This window comes from Rhopilema esculentum, unplaced genomic scaffold, assembly GCF_057945365.1.
Source record: "Rhopilema esculentum isolate cy_ngs unplaced genomic scaffold, ASM5794536v1 HiC_scaffold_31, whole genome shotgun sequence".
Taxonomy (NCBI): domain Eukaryota; kingdom Metazoa; phylum Cnidaria; class Scyphozoa; order Rhizostomeae; family Rhizostomatidae; genus Rhopilema; species Rhopilema esculentum.
The window spans coordinates 149,711-167,125 of NW_028300842.1; the positions used below are offsets into that span (position 1 = coordinate 149,711).

Below are 17,415 nucleotides of genomic sequence, written 5' to 3' on the forward strand. Positions count from 1 at the left end.
AGCCAGGAGAGCCTGTGGCTGTGCAAACAAAGCTTGGATGGGCGTTGTCAGGACCATAAACTGGTATGAAAGTTGCTTCTTGTGAAAATTCGAGTGTTTATCTCATTCTTGATTCTTCACCTGCAAATAATGTTAAATCGTCTATGGATAATGAGGTACAGAAATTATGGGATTTGGAGACAATTGGCATAAGAGATACAGATGAAGTTCATGATGATTTGCTTGACAATAAATCCTTTACAGGCAAAAGGTATTCTGTTAAATTGCCTTAGAAGGTGGGGCATAAATCCCTTCCATCTAATTTTACGAACAGTCTTTGCAGGTTGAAAGGGCAGCTAGGAAAATTGAAGAAAGAACCAAAGACATTCATAATGTGGATTCTCCTGTTGAAGTTTATCGCTTTAAAAGAGTTGCCTTTGAGTAAATTCATCTCCATTTCTTTTGAATGCTGTGTTAAGATTCCATATCAACAAATATAAGGAGGAGGACCCAGATTTTGCTATGAAACTTGCTGATGATTTCTATGTGGACGATTTCGTGTTCGGAGCTTCAAATTTAATTGATGCAAAAAATCTATACTTGAAAGCTGTGGAAAGAATGAAAGAATGTGGTTTCAACCTCAGAAAATTGAAGAGTAGTAATTTAGATTTGGTAGAAGAATTCTCTAAGCATGATTTTGAAGTTTCAGAGGCTAAAGAGAGTGAAGAAACTTATGCTAAAGAAATGCTAGGTAGCAAATTATTGGAAGATAGAACAAAGGTTCTAGGTATATTATGGGACACTTTGAATGACACTTTTGAGTTTAACCTGAGTAAAGTAACTGAAGTGATGGAAGGTGAGAATATCACAAAGAGAAAGATATTGAGTTGTTTAGCCAAACTTGTTGATCCACTAGGACTTGTCAGTGCAGTCACAGTAAGTAGAAAGGTTCTATTTCAAGATTTAGGTGTGGAAAAATATGATTGGGATGAGGAGCTTCCAGAAGACAAGAAATGTAGGTGGGAGAAAATTGTTAATGATTCAAAAACTGTTGGAAAAATAACCTTACCACGCTGCTTGTACGACTTAGATGCTATGAATGTTGAAAATTGTTGGCTACATGGATTTGCAGATGCAAGTCAGCATGCATATAGTGCCATGGTTTATTCGGTCTATGAATCAGATAAGGGTATACATTCTCAACTTGTCTGTGCAAAAACTCGTGTTGCACCATTGAAAAAACTAAGCATTCCAAGTTTCGAATTAATGTCGGCCAGAATTTTGGCCACTCTAATGAAAGTTGTTTTTTCAGCTTTGAAGTCACAATTGAACAAAGTAGGATGTAGGTATTGGCTTGACAGCAAGACTGCTCTCTATTGGATAAACAATGCAGGTTACTGGAAGCAGTTTGTACAACACAGAGTCGACCAAATATTGAAAGTGTCAGAGAAAGAGAACTGGGGACATTTCCCGGGTGCTTGCAATCCAGCGGACTTGGGTTCAAGAGGGGTTCAAGGGAGTGCATTGGTTGAAAATAGACTTTGGTGGCATGGACCACATTGGTTATTGATGGGGGGAGAACACTGGCCCAATGAACTGCTGTTAAGTGAAACCCAAGATGTTGTAGAGGAACAAAAGAAATCAGCAATGGTTCTAACAGCTGTGGAAGAAAAGAAAACAGGTATGTCAGCAATTATTGACATCAGCAGGTTTAGCTCTTTAAGAGTAACTGCTTATGTATTGTGTTTTGTTGCTAACTTAAAAGCAAAAGTTCATAATCAGCTTCCTGTGAATTTAGAAAAACTCAGTGCTTCAGAAATTCAGAGTGCAGAACAAAATTGGATAGTTGATGCACAAGCACTTATTCCCAAGGATCACAGATACAAACAGTTATGTACAAATCTAGGATTGATCAAGCAAAAAAACGTTTTGAGGTGTAAGGGAAGGCTAGGAAACTCAGACTTGGAGTTTGAAGGGAAATTTCCTATTCTTTTATTGAAAGAAAGTAAGATCACCGAGTTGATTGTTTGTTCTTGTCATGAAATTGTTATGCATAATGGTCTGAAGTCGACATTAGCAGAAATTCGTTGCAAATATTGGATTCCACAAGGAAGGCAGACAGTTAAGAAAATTTTAAGGAATTGCATTACCTAGTAGAAAAGCTCAAAGTAAATCTTATTCCGTTCCACCAGTAGCAGATTTACCAGACTTTAGGGTCCAGAGGACGCCACCTTTTCAGAATGTTGGGATTTTGCTGGTCCGTTATACCATAAGACAAAATCTTCGACTAAAGAAAAGTTCTATGTTGTATTGTATGTTTGCTGTACTTCAAGGGCATTGCACTTAGATTTGATAGACGATTTGTCAGGGCCAACATTCATTCGTAGTCTGCGAAGATTTACTGCGCATAGAGGAACACCACATCTGATAAACTCAGATAATGCTAAGACATTCAAGTTTACACATAAATTCTTGCTTAAACTCGCACAAGATCATGCAGTTTTTCTTTTTTACAAGCCAGAAGGATAAATTGGAGATTTAACCTTGAAAGATCAACTTGGTGGGGAGGCCATTTTGAAAGATTAGTTGGTAGCGTTAAGAGAAGTTTAAGAGAGACTCTAGGGAATTCCAGGTTAACGTTTGATGAGTCAAATACATTGTTGATAGAAATTGAATGGAAACTAAACTCCAGACCGTTAACGTATGTAAGGCTTTGAAGCATTGACACCATTCCACTTAATGGACGGTAGAATGATACCACCACTGGCTGAAGGGGTTGAGTGTAAAACAGATTTATCTGACGATGACATTCCTTCCTACAGCAAACGTTTTTATTTCTCGTTAAAAGATTCTATCATTTTTGGTCTCGATGGAGACGGGAATATCTTGCAGATTTACGAGAAATACATAGATCGAGTCATGGAAATAACCCTGAGACGAAAGTTGGACAAAACTTATCATACTGATCAAAGAGGGCAATGTAAAACGAGGTAATTGGAAGATGGAGTGTTGGGATTTTCCTTTCATTCCAGCGCATTTAATATAGCACTAGAGTACATGCTTTTCGTGTAGAGATTTGTTTTTTCTTCTTGCTAATTCATAGAGTTGCTTGCGTAATTGTTTGTGTAGGTATCTGTAATAGACTTGGTTAACAGCGTTTTGGGCTGGCTCAAGCTATTCATCGATCTAAACAAACAGCTTAACGACATTTATTAATCCGTATATGCATTTTAAAGTTATTCATAAAAAATCTTTGACGTAAAATTTGTATCCTGTTTTTCTAAATGCTGATTGGTAGAGCATTTAGTTCGTGTAGATTAAAAGTATATAAATCGTCTGATTGTAAGGTAAGAAGCGATAGAAACAGCGATAGAGATAGGTACTCGGTACCAATGAAGAAGGTCTGGATACAACTGTTGTGTTTCCTTTAGTGTTCTCTTGGCACTTTAACATTAAATCTCTGAACCAGCAGATAGTTCTGGTGTTGGTACACTAGATAATTTCTACATACATCAAACTAGTATCAGTGATCATTATCTAGTCTACAGTGTAAAAAAATTTCGAGGAGGGGCAAAAAACAGCACAAAAATATCAGTACCAGGCAAATGAAAAACCTAACAAAGCTGAATTTCAAGACGATTTGCAAAAAATAGATTGGAAAGGCATTGTTTCATATTGATGATGTTAACATCATAGTGGAACAATGGACATCTATGTTTTCCTTTGTACTTGAGAAACATTCTCCCTTACGCAGTAGGCAAGTTTCAGAAAGATTCTGTCCATGGATAACAAAGAGTTCAAACTTATATGTGCATCAAGGGACAAACTGAGAAAGCAAGCTATTAAATCTAAATCTGAAGTTTTATTTGATGCGTATAAACAAATGAGAAATAAAGTAAATAAGGTCAATACTGATCTGAAGCGCGATTATTTCTTGAAAAAAATTGCTTCTAATGAAAGTGACATTAAAAGTATGTGGAAAACTATCAATTTGGTATTAAACAAAAAGTCAAAGACCACGCAGATTACAACTCTAGATGTTGATGGGGAAAAACTTTTCAATCATGAAGCTATCACAGAACATATGAACACCTATTTTTGTAACCTAGGTAAGACCTTAGTAAGAAAATTCCTGCCACACAAAACCCCCTTTTGGAGGGTAAATATTCCGTATATCCAGAAGGAACACAGTTTCACTTTTAACCTGTAAATTCACACCAGGTGGCAAGTGTCTTGGGGAAATTCAAAACAGCTATGGGTTTTGGCACTGACTGCATAGCAAATCCATTTTTGAAGATCGGTCTCCCAGTTATTTCAGAATCCCTCTGTGATATATTTAATCGGTCTATGGTCACAGGAGTTTTTCCAGATTGTTGGAAAATTGATAGTGTTGCTCCTATTTTCAAAAATGGTCAAACTGATGATCGTTCTAATCACAGACCTATATCTGTTCTCCCTGTTCTTTCGAGAATTTTTGAAAAAATAATCTTCAACAAACTGTATAGGTACTTGGATACAAACAAACCCTTGTTTTCTAAACCGGTTTTAGACGCCTGTACTCTGTTGTAACAAGTCTCCTGTCCTGCACTTACTATTGGTATAAGAATATGGATACTGGGAAATACACTGCATTGGTGTTCATAGACCTAAATAAAGCGTTTGATACTGTAGATCATGATATCCTGCTAAAAAAGATGCAGGAATATGGGAATCTGGTATCATCATATCTCCAAGACAGACGGCAGTTGTGCAAGGTCAATGGTGTTTCGTCGCGAATAGAAGAAATACACTGTGGTGTTCCACAAGGATCTTGTCTTGGGCCTCTTCTTTTTATACTTTATATCAATGACCTTCCGTTTTGTCTGGACAACTGCCAGGTGACTATTTATGCTGATGACACCAGTATCTCCTTTCTGCAAGGAACGATCTGAACGTGACGCTTAACAAAGAACTTGATTCTTTAAGGGAATGGGTCCAAGGCAATAAGTTATCATTGAATGTCCTGAAGACACAGGCGATGGTCATTGGATCTCGGCCTAACCTTAAGAAGATTTCGACAAAATCAGTGGAACCACCATTATTTTCTATTGGTGGCTTGGAAGTTGAAATGGTTGATAAGGTCAAGTATTTAGGGATGCAAATTGATAAACATTTAGCTTGGGATGAACATATCCATTTTGTACGATCTAAGGTTTCTCGTGCTATTGGATTTCTTAAATATGCCAAAAAGTTACTTCCAAAAAAAACTCTCTCTAAATGTATGGTGGTATCGTTGAACCGCATCTCCGCTACTGCTGCTCAGTCTGCGGGGCATGTGGAGGGACAGGGTTGCAGGTGCTGTAAAAACTTCAAAACAGCGCAGCTAGAATTGTGACCAACAGCAGTTATGATTCTTCTGCTAGTGCTTTGATTAAAAGTTTGAATTGGCCTACTGTAGCAGATATGATAAAACCGAGACAGCTTGCATGGTTTACAAATAGATAAATGACCTCGCTCCTGATTACCTGTCAGAAATGTTCATTAAAAAATTCGACATGCAGTAGGAAAAATTTGAGAAACACCGCAACTGATCTTCAAGTCCCACTAATGAGAACAAGTAATGGTCAGCCAGCCAGCTTTCTCATACTGTGGTGCGGGAGTTTGGAACCTCTTGGGTTGTGAAGTCAAGCAGGCATCCTCATTGAATGCATTTAAAGAAGCTTAAAAAAATAATTTATTTATTTATTCATTCATTTGTTCATTATTTTAATTAAATTAGGTTTTTACTTCGTATTTATTTTTAACTTAATTTGTAACGTTTTTTGCACGGCCCCCTGAAAAGGAATCTATCGATTGACGGGGTTACCGTTCTTAAAGCAATTTGAAATGAAATGAATGAATACATGCTTTGCTTGGTACAGTACTCCATATCTCTGCACATACTTCTTTGCGATCTTCAAAAAGTTTCCAGCTGGGTCCTGGAATGCTTTTTCACCTATAAATAAAGACTCCTCTTACATGAAATCGGACAACCTTTTTGAAAAAAGTTGATGCACCATGGAAGCAAAATGAAGCAACATATCGCAATGCAATGAAGGCAGATCAGAATGATGAAGCAAATGACGAAGTAGATGAACAGGAAACATTATTCCGCAGGCATTGGGTATTGTGTGTATATCTTTGCAAGTTGCGTTTCAAAACACAAGATACATCAATCAACATCTGTATTCACCACTATTAGTTCATTCATAATCAATAGAAAGGGGGCCTTTCAATTGACTTCGGTTCATTTAACACCTCATTGAGCTTGACAAAGATAGCCCCAATGGGATCTGGGAATGATCAATTATTAAAAATATTTGCGCATAATTTAATAACAGCCTATAACAAGCTTTGCCTCATTAATTCGTAGAGCCTATCTTCGTTTGGTAGACCCTATCTTCAGCTAGAGAAGCAGTGGATGATCTTGCAAATGGTTTTTTAAAGGAATTAAAGAATCCCAGAAATAATGTTTGTGCCTGCAGAGAATTCTTAGATGAAATAAGAAGAGCTACATTCCTACTAGAAGACAATCATAATTTGATGGAAGAATTGAGAGAGCACCTCACCACACTGCAGGCTTAACTCTTTAATTCTGTGCCCCCGAAAATGTGGCATTCCTTTGACAAAGAGTGAAAACAAGAAAGGCAATGACAAAGATAAAGAGTGAGCAGTTCCTTTCACTTCCTCGCAGGAAGGGCAAAGTAAAACTTGGTGGGAGAGTAGGTCAGAGAAAAGATTATGCGAGCGATGGAAATCAATGTTAGCGAGGAGGGCAACCATGGTGATATTGAGACTGAAATCATAACTACTGAAAGAGATAAAGAAAGTGACTCATTTTCTGAAGAAAAGTCTTTGCCCTCTGGAGATGAAGGATGCCAAAACAGCCAATTGTGGTCGATTGAAAAGAAACAAAACCTGGCCATCAAAGAACCCACATAAATGGAGGAGATTTAAGGAACATTGGCAATAAAAAATGTTTGACAGGGAATGTAATTGCAGTTCTGCAGAAAATTATTAAGGACCAATATCCAGGAAACATTGGCCTGCAGGATCCTTTGTATGGTATCCGTTTAAAATTCAAGGCCTATGAGGCCCTTTGTCCAAATACTGCATGATGGAAGCTACCACTGGGTGACTGTCAGCACTTTCCACTGCAAACCTGGAGAAGCTATTTAAATGGATAGCCTTTTTAATTGAAAGATAAAACAAAATTTGTTTTGACCGACATGGTTTTCAGTATGCCACTCTTACAATAAAGGTCATTCCAGTTTAACAACAAAAGGACTCAGTCGACCGTGGTCTCTTTGCTATTGCTTTTGCTCATTACATCATAGTTCACACAGAATATCCATCCAGTGTAAACTTCAACCAAATGGTGATGCGACATCACATTCTGCGAGCTTTGGCAGCAAATCGACTGGACTTGTTTCCAAACATCAATGAAGAAGCAAAACAGAATGCACATAAAATCATTGAAGTTGATCTTTATTGCACTTGGTTTCCTAGTGATGGGACAAAAGTAGAGAGGTATTAGAAACATTTGTAATCAGCTTCCTTTATTAAAAATTCAAATGAAATGAAAAATAGCCAAATGTTAGCAAGGTTGCGATCCTATCTATATACCTGAAGAACCTTTACACATTTCTGATTTTATCAATTAAAAACAAACATATTCTATTTACAGGCATATGGCACAATGCAGTGGCTGTGGTGAATTTTTTCATAGAGGATGCGAGACACTACCAAAAGCAGTTTTCAAAAATGAATATACTACCTGGTATTGTCAAAAGTGCAACCAAAGTAAGGATACAGTTATGTAACATACTCTTAATCAATAGGAGGTTTTAGTGTGACATCACAAATCACGCAACCGCCATCTTGGAGGACAACTTGGAGTGAGAGTGTGTGCGTGCGTGTCATTTGAGCTGAATCAGGTGAACAATGGTTAATTTTTGTGCTGTTTATGGCTGCTCAAATAGATCAAATCGAGAAAAAGATAAGAGTTTTTTTAGAATACCCAAAGTTCCAGTAAATTGTGACGATTTAACAAGAATTTTGTCAACAGAACGAAGGCATTTGTGGATCACCAGGATAAACAGAAAGGACACAAAATTATCAGGTTCACACCACCAAGTTTGTTCGGACCAGACGAATTGCCTCCAGCCGAATTCATGTTGAACGAGTTATTGGTTTGTTGAGGAACAAGTATACAATTTTGCAATCTACATTGCCCCTGGACTACCTTATAAAAAATGATGAAGAATACTGTACTTTAGACAAAATTGCTGTTGTTTGTTCAGCACTATGTAATTTATGCCCTACTATAATTTCAAGTTCACATGACTAGAAATAGCATACAAGATATAAACTTTTGAAAAAGTTTATTGTATGGATAGGCCTGTGGTAATAAGGATACTCAAGGTAAATTGAACTGCCATGTTTCTTAATTTAAAGTTGTCACCATTTTAAAGCTCAAAACTAATAACATCACTACAGAAACATCTTTAAAATCTCCAACCAAACCATATAAACTTTTCCAAGAGGTTTGTGTGCACTCTATGTCTACTGGTATAAATTTAAACATTAAATGTCTGAAAATTCTTTTGCCATCAAGCAGTCAGGGCAAAACCATTTTTTTGTTTTTGGGATCTTCATATCTAAACATTCCAGATGAAACCATTCCCTTGAAGTTTCATCGAAGTCACTATTGCGCTTGCTCTTTGCAGCCATTTTGTTGTCAGGTTGTCCGCCAATATGGCTGACATGCATAATTAGCATTAATTTATGACGTCAAAGAAAACCTCCTATAAGCTGAAACCCTTTGATGGCCACTATGGTATTGGTAAATGCTGCCACCTCGATATGGCCATACCCGACCACCACAGTGATATTTCCCCTTTCCATTGTTTCAATTTAAAACTGATATGCAGAGCTGTACCTTTCTTGAAATCAATTTTATCAAGTTGTTACCCCTTTAACCCTTTAAGTGGTGTTGATGCCTTTTGGCATCATCAAACAAAGTCTACAATGTTGTCTTAACCTCGTTTACCTTTGCAGATTTAATGTAATTTTTAACTTCTGCATACATGAAGCACTAGGACAAAAGTCAATGTTCACTTTTACAGCCATGTACAAAATTTCGTTTCTCTTGGATGTTGAGGCTTTGCGTAGAGGTAAGTTTTTTGTGAAACCTATTTTGTGACTTTTGTCTGTACTGTAAGATATGAAAATTATATTCATGAAAGCTAATCACTGTTTTATTTCTAATGCATGTTACCCATGTTTGCCCCAGTTTAGCTTTTCGACTTGCCTTTTTAAATTGCAAATTTTTTTTCAAAAAAGCAATGATGCCACCGATGATGATGATAGTAGATTGACTATCGAAGCAAGATTTTTTTTTGGGTATGTTTTAAAGGTGAACTGACACGCAAATTTAACTTGACCTCAAATGAAACCATATCGAGCAAAAATACCTGGTACATTATTATTTTTTTAATATTCAACACAGTTTTCGAGTTATTGAGCGTCAAAGTTAGCTACCGAACATTTCCCGAGCACGGACAAGTTTGCCCGAGCCTTCCGCATAATCGTGACGTCACAAACACCATGTTCACATCACTTGAACAACATGGCAGTCTGGAGGGTGGTACTTTCATGACTTTGCGGATGAGCATCGATACATTAATTGAGTAGGTTTTGGCTCCATTTAGACAATCTGATAGGAAAACAGATCATGACTCCTTTACAAACCGTTCATAATAAGATTTGCAAGAATATCGTATTATTCAACGCCTTTGAGGCCCTTCCTCCATCTTGCAGGACCCAGTGTGTGGCGGGCCAACATATCGAATAATGGTAGCGATGAAAATATTGGCAGGATTTTTTATTTTCTGGAAACCTAAGTAAAATACTTATATTTTGTTAAATACGGCTGCTGTTTGACTTATTTATCAGGGCTTCCCTCCTCTCCCAAAAGTTAATCTCGGTCTTTGATCCTGGTTAACTTCAATATACGCAGTAAAGGTTTCGAATCAACGTCACTCATTTTCGGCATATTTTTTATTCAATCACATGAAAGATTTTCAGGGGTTAAGCACCTGGTACGATCGAATCGCTATTTGCAGGATAACAACTTAGTAAAATTTTCATCTGCCAGGCCGCTGCCCTCCTGTAACTCGAGTGAACCGATGAGTTTGCAAACCCAAAATAAAATAACGTTCATGATTTATATGGATGTATATCAAAGTAATAATATATTGAATTTATTTGAAAAAGAAGCTAGATTCATGATAAAATGAAAAGATTCTTACATTCGTCCGCATGATTGACTTCAGAATTGAGAATTTCTTTGAGCAGCTAAAAGCGCCTATTCCTTCCAAACTTAAATTCCCTCCTAACATAACGCAGTACCAGCCAGCACACATCCTTCATACATTTCATTAGCCTCGAATTTTCATTCTCTTGGATCAAAGGCTACGTATATCTCCTCGAATAGTAACTGAACAAGATGAACTGAACTGTCCAGTCCATGCGTGATTTCCATTCAAGGAATCAAAACATGGTGTTTGTGACGTCACACGCACTGGGTCACATGAAATGCCGACAATGGTCGAGCACTCGACGATAATTTCATGACATTTAGAGCCGAAATGCGTCCAAACGGACAATAATAATTAACCTAAAACTTGAAATTAAGATTCCATGCATCGTTTTATGCATTATATCAAAAAATATTTTTGCGTGTCAGTTCACCTTTAAGCGATCTTTTTTGTGATTTCTGTTATGATTTTCACAATTGAATGCTGCTATCCCTACACCAGTTGCAAATGTAAGACTTGACCAGGTAGCTCACTGGCCTAAGCCCTCCTCTGACAAAAAGCGATGCAGATTATGCCAATCATACTTGGGTACAACATGTGGGAAAAGTGTCCCTTTGCTTACTCACTGAGAGGTACTGCTTCAAACTGTTCCATACCAGATAACTCATACTGCCAAAACTTTTAAAGATTTTGATTAATATTTTTTTACAGTTCATTATTTGAGTTTTCTCGTAAAAGCCTTTATAGTTTACTTCAATTATTCATTTTTTAACTTCTATTGTGATAATTAATGAAGCAATCAACACATAGATAAATATTGCACAAAATCCTCTCTTTGTGTGTCTTCTTATCAAATGCCATCAAACCTGGCAGAAGCATTAGGAAGTTGCCCTGCACCCTTCTTTCTTGATGAAAAAGACCCAGCAAGGCCTTTGTACAGCTCTATTCTGAATGCTTTCTGTCCCCGTTTATTTGCCTCTGCCTGAAAATGTTCAAGTCTCAAAGCATTCATAATTGTCAGCTTCAGTAGACAAAAGAAAATTGGAACCCACTACCTGTAGCTCTTTCTACTGATATCATAATATGCCAGCATTTGGTAATTGGTGTCAACTCCCCCTATAAATTGCCGATAAACTGTGATTGCTGGAGAGCATATTTTTTCCACCTTTTCTGCACTTCCTTTCTGGGACTTTCTGATTTTGTCATTTGGGCCAGGTGTTGCAGGGCACATGGTACTGATCAACATGACATATTTTGTATCCTTCCATTTAACTGTCACAGTTTGTGGGTCTTTCATCCTCCAGATAATATCCCATTGTGCAAACTTAGCTTCTCTGACTTCATAAGGTACACCTTTTCTGTTATGCTGAAAAGCCGGGTTAAACAATCACTTTTTACCATCCCTTTTTTATATTGGACCAACATGCTGAAAAGTGATCGTGTAACATACTGAAATTTTCCATTTTCACTGCGGAATTTAATGCGCTTATCAGGTGTTAATCCTCTATCATTGGAAATTTTACTCTGAAGGAAAGCAGAGTTCATCAATTGAGAAATTGAGTTCATCAATTTTTTTCAAAGGCGCCAACAAATTCTTACATCACTTTTCCTGGTTGTTCTGATTCCTGGTTGTGATTGTTGCAAGTTTGGATTACGATACTGTAAGCGCATTTTGTTCCTGTTTCTTTGTTTTGCATTTCTCTCCCATTCCGCACAGATAGTATTTAAATGACCAGGCATGTTTTCTGAATACTAGTTCTTCGAGACGATCTAGTTGTTCATGCTCTCAGCTCGAAAGATATTCAAGAAGTCTTTAAAATTTTAAGAAATGGATGCAAGACAAATCAGTTTTCAAGAGTATCTATATCAACATGGGCTAAACGGAAATGTCAAGTCTTCTTCAAGTGCTAGTTCAAGATACGTATTTTATTGCAGAGTTGTGCTCAAAAAAAACATCTTCCAAGTTCAACATCACAATTTTCAACTCTGAGACTTACATTCTCTTAACTCTAGTCTCAAACTCTCTACTCTAAGTTAAATCACACGTGCATATATACGTTTTACAATAAGTATAAAAATAGCGTAACCAATAGGAATTAAGAAAAACAATTTGTCAAACCAATCAGATTTTACCAAAACATGAAAAGTTTAATCTCTCTAACAATAGATTGATGCCAATACTCAATACCTGTGAAGCTTGAATCTTGAGTCAGTTTCCTAACGACTCTTGAAACAAGGTTATTACTTGCATTATGCTCAAAGTCATGTGTAAAGAAAATACATTGAGTTCAAAGATACTGTGGGCAATGGGTGCGTGGGGTTTCCCCGACATTCCCCCCTCCTTGACCCAGGTTATGGGTTCAAGCATAAGCCTAGTCCGCCAACGCACATCCAGAGCCGCAGCACAAGTGGGTCTCCCTTCTGACTCATCACTACCCTTCACACCATCCTCTTTCAATTCATCATTCGCCTTCAACATAGATTCATCTTTCCTCTCTTCTTTGGCATTGTCTCTAACCGAAATTTCAAGTGGAATTAGTCGTTGTAAAGGTCTACTAAAAGTTTCTGGCTTGCCCCTACCTGTTTTCCGAACTCAGCTCCTCTTACTTTCCCATCCCGTCCCATCAGTAACTCCTCAATGATGGCTGTTTTCCATTGTCCGCGTTTTATGTTGTCCTCCTGCAGCAAAACCAGATATCCTAACTTCACTTGTAAATCAACGTTCAGTTTCAGCTTATGGAATTCCCCCAGGTCTGTTAAGTATTCCCTTGCCATCTACTCCAAAAATGAGATAGTCTTCTAGTAACATACAAAAATTGTTTCGTTAATTTATCTTTAATATCTTTAATATCAAAAATTGGATCGATTCCCTCTGAAAGAGATGACAATCTATAACCATAAATAAGTTGAGATGGTGTTAAGGTAGTTTCTAATTCATCATAAAGATAAGTTAAATTCCTAGAATTCAAAATATTTTCAACCTCTGTTAATACTGTCTGTAGCTCATCAAGTGATAATCTAGCATTCTTTAAGACCTTTCTTAGACAACGCTTCATGGATCCTACCATCCGCTCAAAGTATCCTCCCCACCACGGCGAAAGAGGTAAATTGAATTTCCATTTGATCCTTCTATGCACTAAATATATTCAACAAACGTATGATCCTTGGCAAGTTTGTTTAGCAGCTTATTTGCAGCCTTAAAGGTATTAGCATTATCCGTGTTTATGAGTCTCGGTGTCCCTCTTCTAGAGCAAAATCTTCGAAAACCATTCATGAATGTTAATGTATTTAAATCATCAATCAATTCTAAATGAATAGCTCTAGTTATGCGGCATGTGAACAGAACGATATACGCCTTCCGCATGTCCCCCTGGCCTGTTTTAACAAACAAGGGTCCTGCAAAGTCTATCCCGGTGTTGCTAGAGGGTAAAGATTTAGTAACTATCATTTTTGGCTCTGAACTCAGAGGGTAAAGAGAAATGCTTATTGTGTAAACGCCTCTTAAAAAAGAAGGAAAAATAAGCTCATTTAAAGATGACATATGGTTTAATGTGCAAGAACAGGCAAGGCACTGGTCAACAATAAATATGTACAGTGCTGATTCAAAGTACGCATTTACAAAAGATTTCCAGAAGATAACTGAAACTTGTGCTTTTGGCACACACGGTGTGCAGAACATCTTTTAGGACAAAATTACAAGGATGTGAAAGAAAATACGGATTATTTGAGATTGAGAAGACTAGTATTGGTGGAGACTAGTACGAGAATCTCAAAAAGAAGACAGAGTGTCAAGAGGCTGCTGTAGCCAGCATCTGAGGGAGAAACGGGTATGTTTTATTTGCAATGTGAAGCAAACACTTGATAATAATCAATATAAAAAGTGGGGGCTTGGAGCGTTGTGAAAGGAACAAATCAGCAATGGGTTGATAGAACAAAAAGAAGAATATAATCAGAAAAAGGAACATCGATTTTTTGCAGCAGCTAACAGACTACAATTGTCTCATGATATCTTTGCTATCGATGAATATTACCACCAGTTGTATTATTTGAAGTTTGCTATAAATAAACAGAGACAAAAACAAATTGATGACGATTTAGAAGATATTCAGAATGATGTGGTGAGCGAGATCTTTGGAAAAATTCGAACAAAGATTTGCGGGAGAAACAAGCTTTTTTTGCAGGTGAAGACCCACGTCCCTCCGTTTCATACAAGACAAGTCTCAACATTGCTCCCAATGTCGATGAACTTGAAGAAATTGGGAATTTTGGTATTGGGCAGAGAATTCCCTCAAAGTTGTTCATTGATCTTGTTGATAACACAGATGATGATCTTTTAACATATTGTCTGAAGCGCAATGTTGTATGGGTGATACTCAATGGTCTTTCTGGACGAACAGAATATGATAATATGATTGGCTCTTGGATAGCTTTTAACAAAATTGTGACAGGTGTTGAAGCTAAGTAGTCGCTTGTAGAGTATTTTCCAGTTATTCCACAGCCTCCACACCCATGTGCAAGAACTTTCTTGATAAATTGTTGCGTGTGATGAAAGAGCTAGATATTGAAAATATTTATGCTCATGCAGACGGGCAAGTGTATGCAAGGCATGCTCATAATCTATGGAAGTATCCTGACTTCTACAAAAATGTGATAATTCTGATGGGAGGATTCTATCAATTGCGAGTGAGATAACGGATGATCCACAAACGGCATGCCTGTAAAGGTTACAAATCGTGGTGGACAGATGCAGGTGTGATAGCAATGGGCTCTGTTGATAAAGCAGCAGAAGATGGCCACTATTATCGTAGTTTGTGGTTGCACAAAGAAAGTTTTTGAGTTTTGGTGCAATTTATAGTTGAAAGCTTAACAGCAAAGTACACAGATATCAATGCAGGTTTTATTGCTCTTCTTCAAGATTTGAAACACAATCCAAGTCCTTCCCCAATTGAACAAGTCGTTGAGAATGCAGAGTTTCTTGAATTGTTCAAGAAAGGGACATGGTGAAACACTGTTTTGCTTTTAATAATGTGAACTACGCTCAATACATCTAATTTCAGTACGTTTACCTGCGAGATCTTGAAAGAAAAAACCATCCTGCATTTAAAGGGATGAAGTTGAGAGGATTGGGAGGAAGTTTATTGGGTCTTCCATTTTCAAATATACATGGCGACTTGATAACTGAAGTTTTCAATGCTGAAACAAAAAGAAGCGCAGCCACATATCGAGCAGGATACAGTACTGAATCAAATGCTGTTAAGGTTACGGTAAACGTTTTCTGGATGAAAAGATCATTTTTTCGATTTTTTCACATTCAAGTAGCCGAACTTTCAAGGCACACAATGATACCAAATTTGAAACAAACAGAAATTTTGAAAGTGGGAAAAATCCCATGTAAACGAAGGTCTCCATAATTTCTTTATCAAAACTTTTAGTTGAGGCCTGAAAATCTCTTGACCTGTTAAGCCGATTATCGTTGCTTTGCGGTTGTGGTCTCATGTCTCATTTACAATATCGCATGGCACATCCATATATCCTGCTGGTCTAAGTCAGATTTTGTTACCTCAAACGCAAGGGTACATAATAGCTTTTGAAGGTGGTACACTTTTTGACCAGTAAATTCGCATGAAAAATAACATTTAACATTATTTGCCAATATATTTTATCTGGCTAGATACGCCATAATCTTGTGCATCGAATGATATATAGTTTATCCAGATTCCTTGAGCCGTTTGGCCTTTAGGAAGGAAAAACCAATTTTGGTGTTCAAAACGTTTACCGTAACCTTAATAGACTTCCTCGGATTTGTTGCGAGCGCAAAGACATGTGACTTGAAATGGGCAAACAACATAACAGACCGAACCTGAGCTTGCACAGACAGATTACATGCAGTGGCAAATTTCGACCTGTTTATCCCCGTTTATCTTAAAAGATGGCTCATTACTGTGCTGCCCATGGATGTTTCAACAATTCTACAGACAGTACTTTGACTTTCCATTCCCTTCTAAGCAACAAAAAGCTCAGAGAGGTAAGAATTTAAGACAATCTTTTTTCTTGAATCATCAGCCAAATCTTTCCTCGCCTTTATCGTCGCCATCATATTCATAGTGATTGTATTTACATTGTTTGATCTCTGTTCGAAATGGATTACAGCCATCAAAAGAGATAAGAGAAAAGACTTCAGTGCTGCGAAATACCTGAAGGTTTGCTCTACACATTTTTCTGAGGAAGATTTTATCAACTCCCATAGCAAAACGAAGAGGCTGAAGGCAAATGCTTTGCCATCCTTGAGCGTTAAAGATGTCAGGCCTAAATGATCACTTCCCAACAAGCTCCAAGAAATAAAAGAGAGACAAGCTCTACTAGCAGAGGAAGAAATGGCTACAGCTTCAGAAGAAGAAAGGCAATTTGATACCACCGGCAGATCTGATATGCTATCGAGAGCAATTCAAGTTTCTATATCACAGCCATGCAACCATAGACTCAGTAAGTCAGTTGAGAGAACTATGCCACTCTGCACAAAAGGAGGAGTAGTATTTAAGCCATTACACCGGCTTCAAAAGCTTTGAACAATTCAAAAAAGTGTTAGAATTTGTTGTTCCTGAAGCTCGAAATTGTATTTGCTCCTTACAAATAAACTACAAAATCACACCACTCTAAGCCATTTAGAGCAAGCTGCCCCTGAACTGGAGCATAGTAGCCACACCTGTCATCATGCTTTAGTCAAGCAACTCCATCAACCATTGAACATAGAAAAGTTGGGTCTTCACAAGCTTCCTCCATTGAATGGTTTTCATGGGAGTAGGGACACTTTATTTCAGGTAGTCCAAAACTTGATAAATAACTTGGGTCAAAGACTTTTCCATCAGGTGTGGCTCCATTATATTTGGAGTGATCTTGATGTGTAAAGTGACTGATGTAGTATGGTTATCATTGTTTGTTCAGTGGTGTTCAAGCGTTATAATCGTGCAGTTGTTCTGTTCTGTAGTTGTATTGTGTGTGAATGCTCCCAGGGGCGTTTAATGTGCGTTGCAAGGATTTGTTCTTTATTTGTTGGTTATGATTATCTATCGTTTGTAAAGAAAGATTTTTAAAGGAC

The 17,415-nt window shown here is 37.5% G+C and overlaps 1 protein-coding gene and 1 long non-coding RNA gene across 2 annotated transcripts; both read left to right on the forward strand.

Annotated features, from left to right (window-relative positions):
- The first annotated feature begins 143 nt into the window (after window positions 1-143).
- On the forward strand, window positions 144-2,133 carry LOC148957363 (uncharacterized). Its single transcript, XM_089115434.1, has 2 exons — window positions 144-250; window positions 459-2,133. The coding sequence occupies exons 1-2, from the start codon at window positions 144-146 to the stop codon at window positions 2,131-2,133; spliced, it is 1,782 nt and encodes a 593-aa protein (XP_088971560.1).
- A 4,905-nt stretch (window positions 2,134-7,038) lies between these two features.
- Window positions 7,039-9,040, forward strand: LOC148957364 (uncharacterized). Its single transcript, XR_016145240.1, has 2 exons — window positions 7,039-7,527; window positions 7,685-9,040. It is a non-coding gene; the product is annotated as an uncharacterized LOC148957364 (long non-coding RNA).
- Window positions 9,041-17,415: the final 8,375 nt, after the last annotated feature.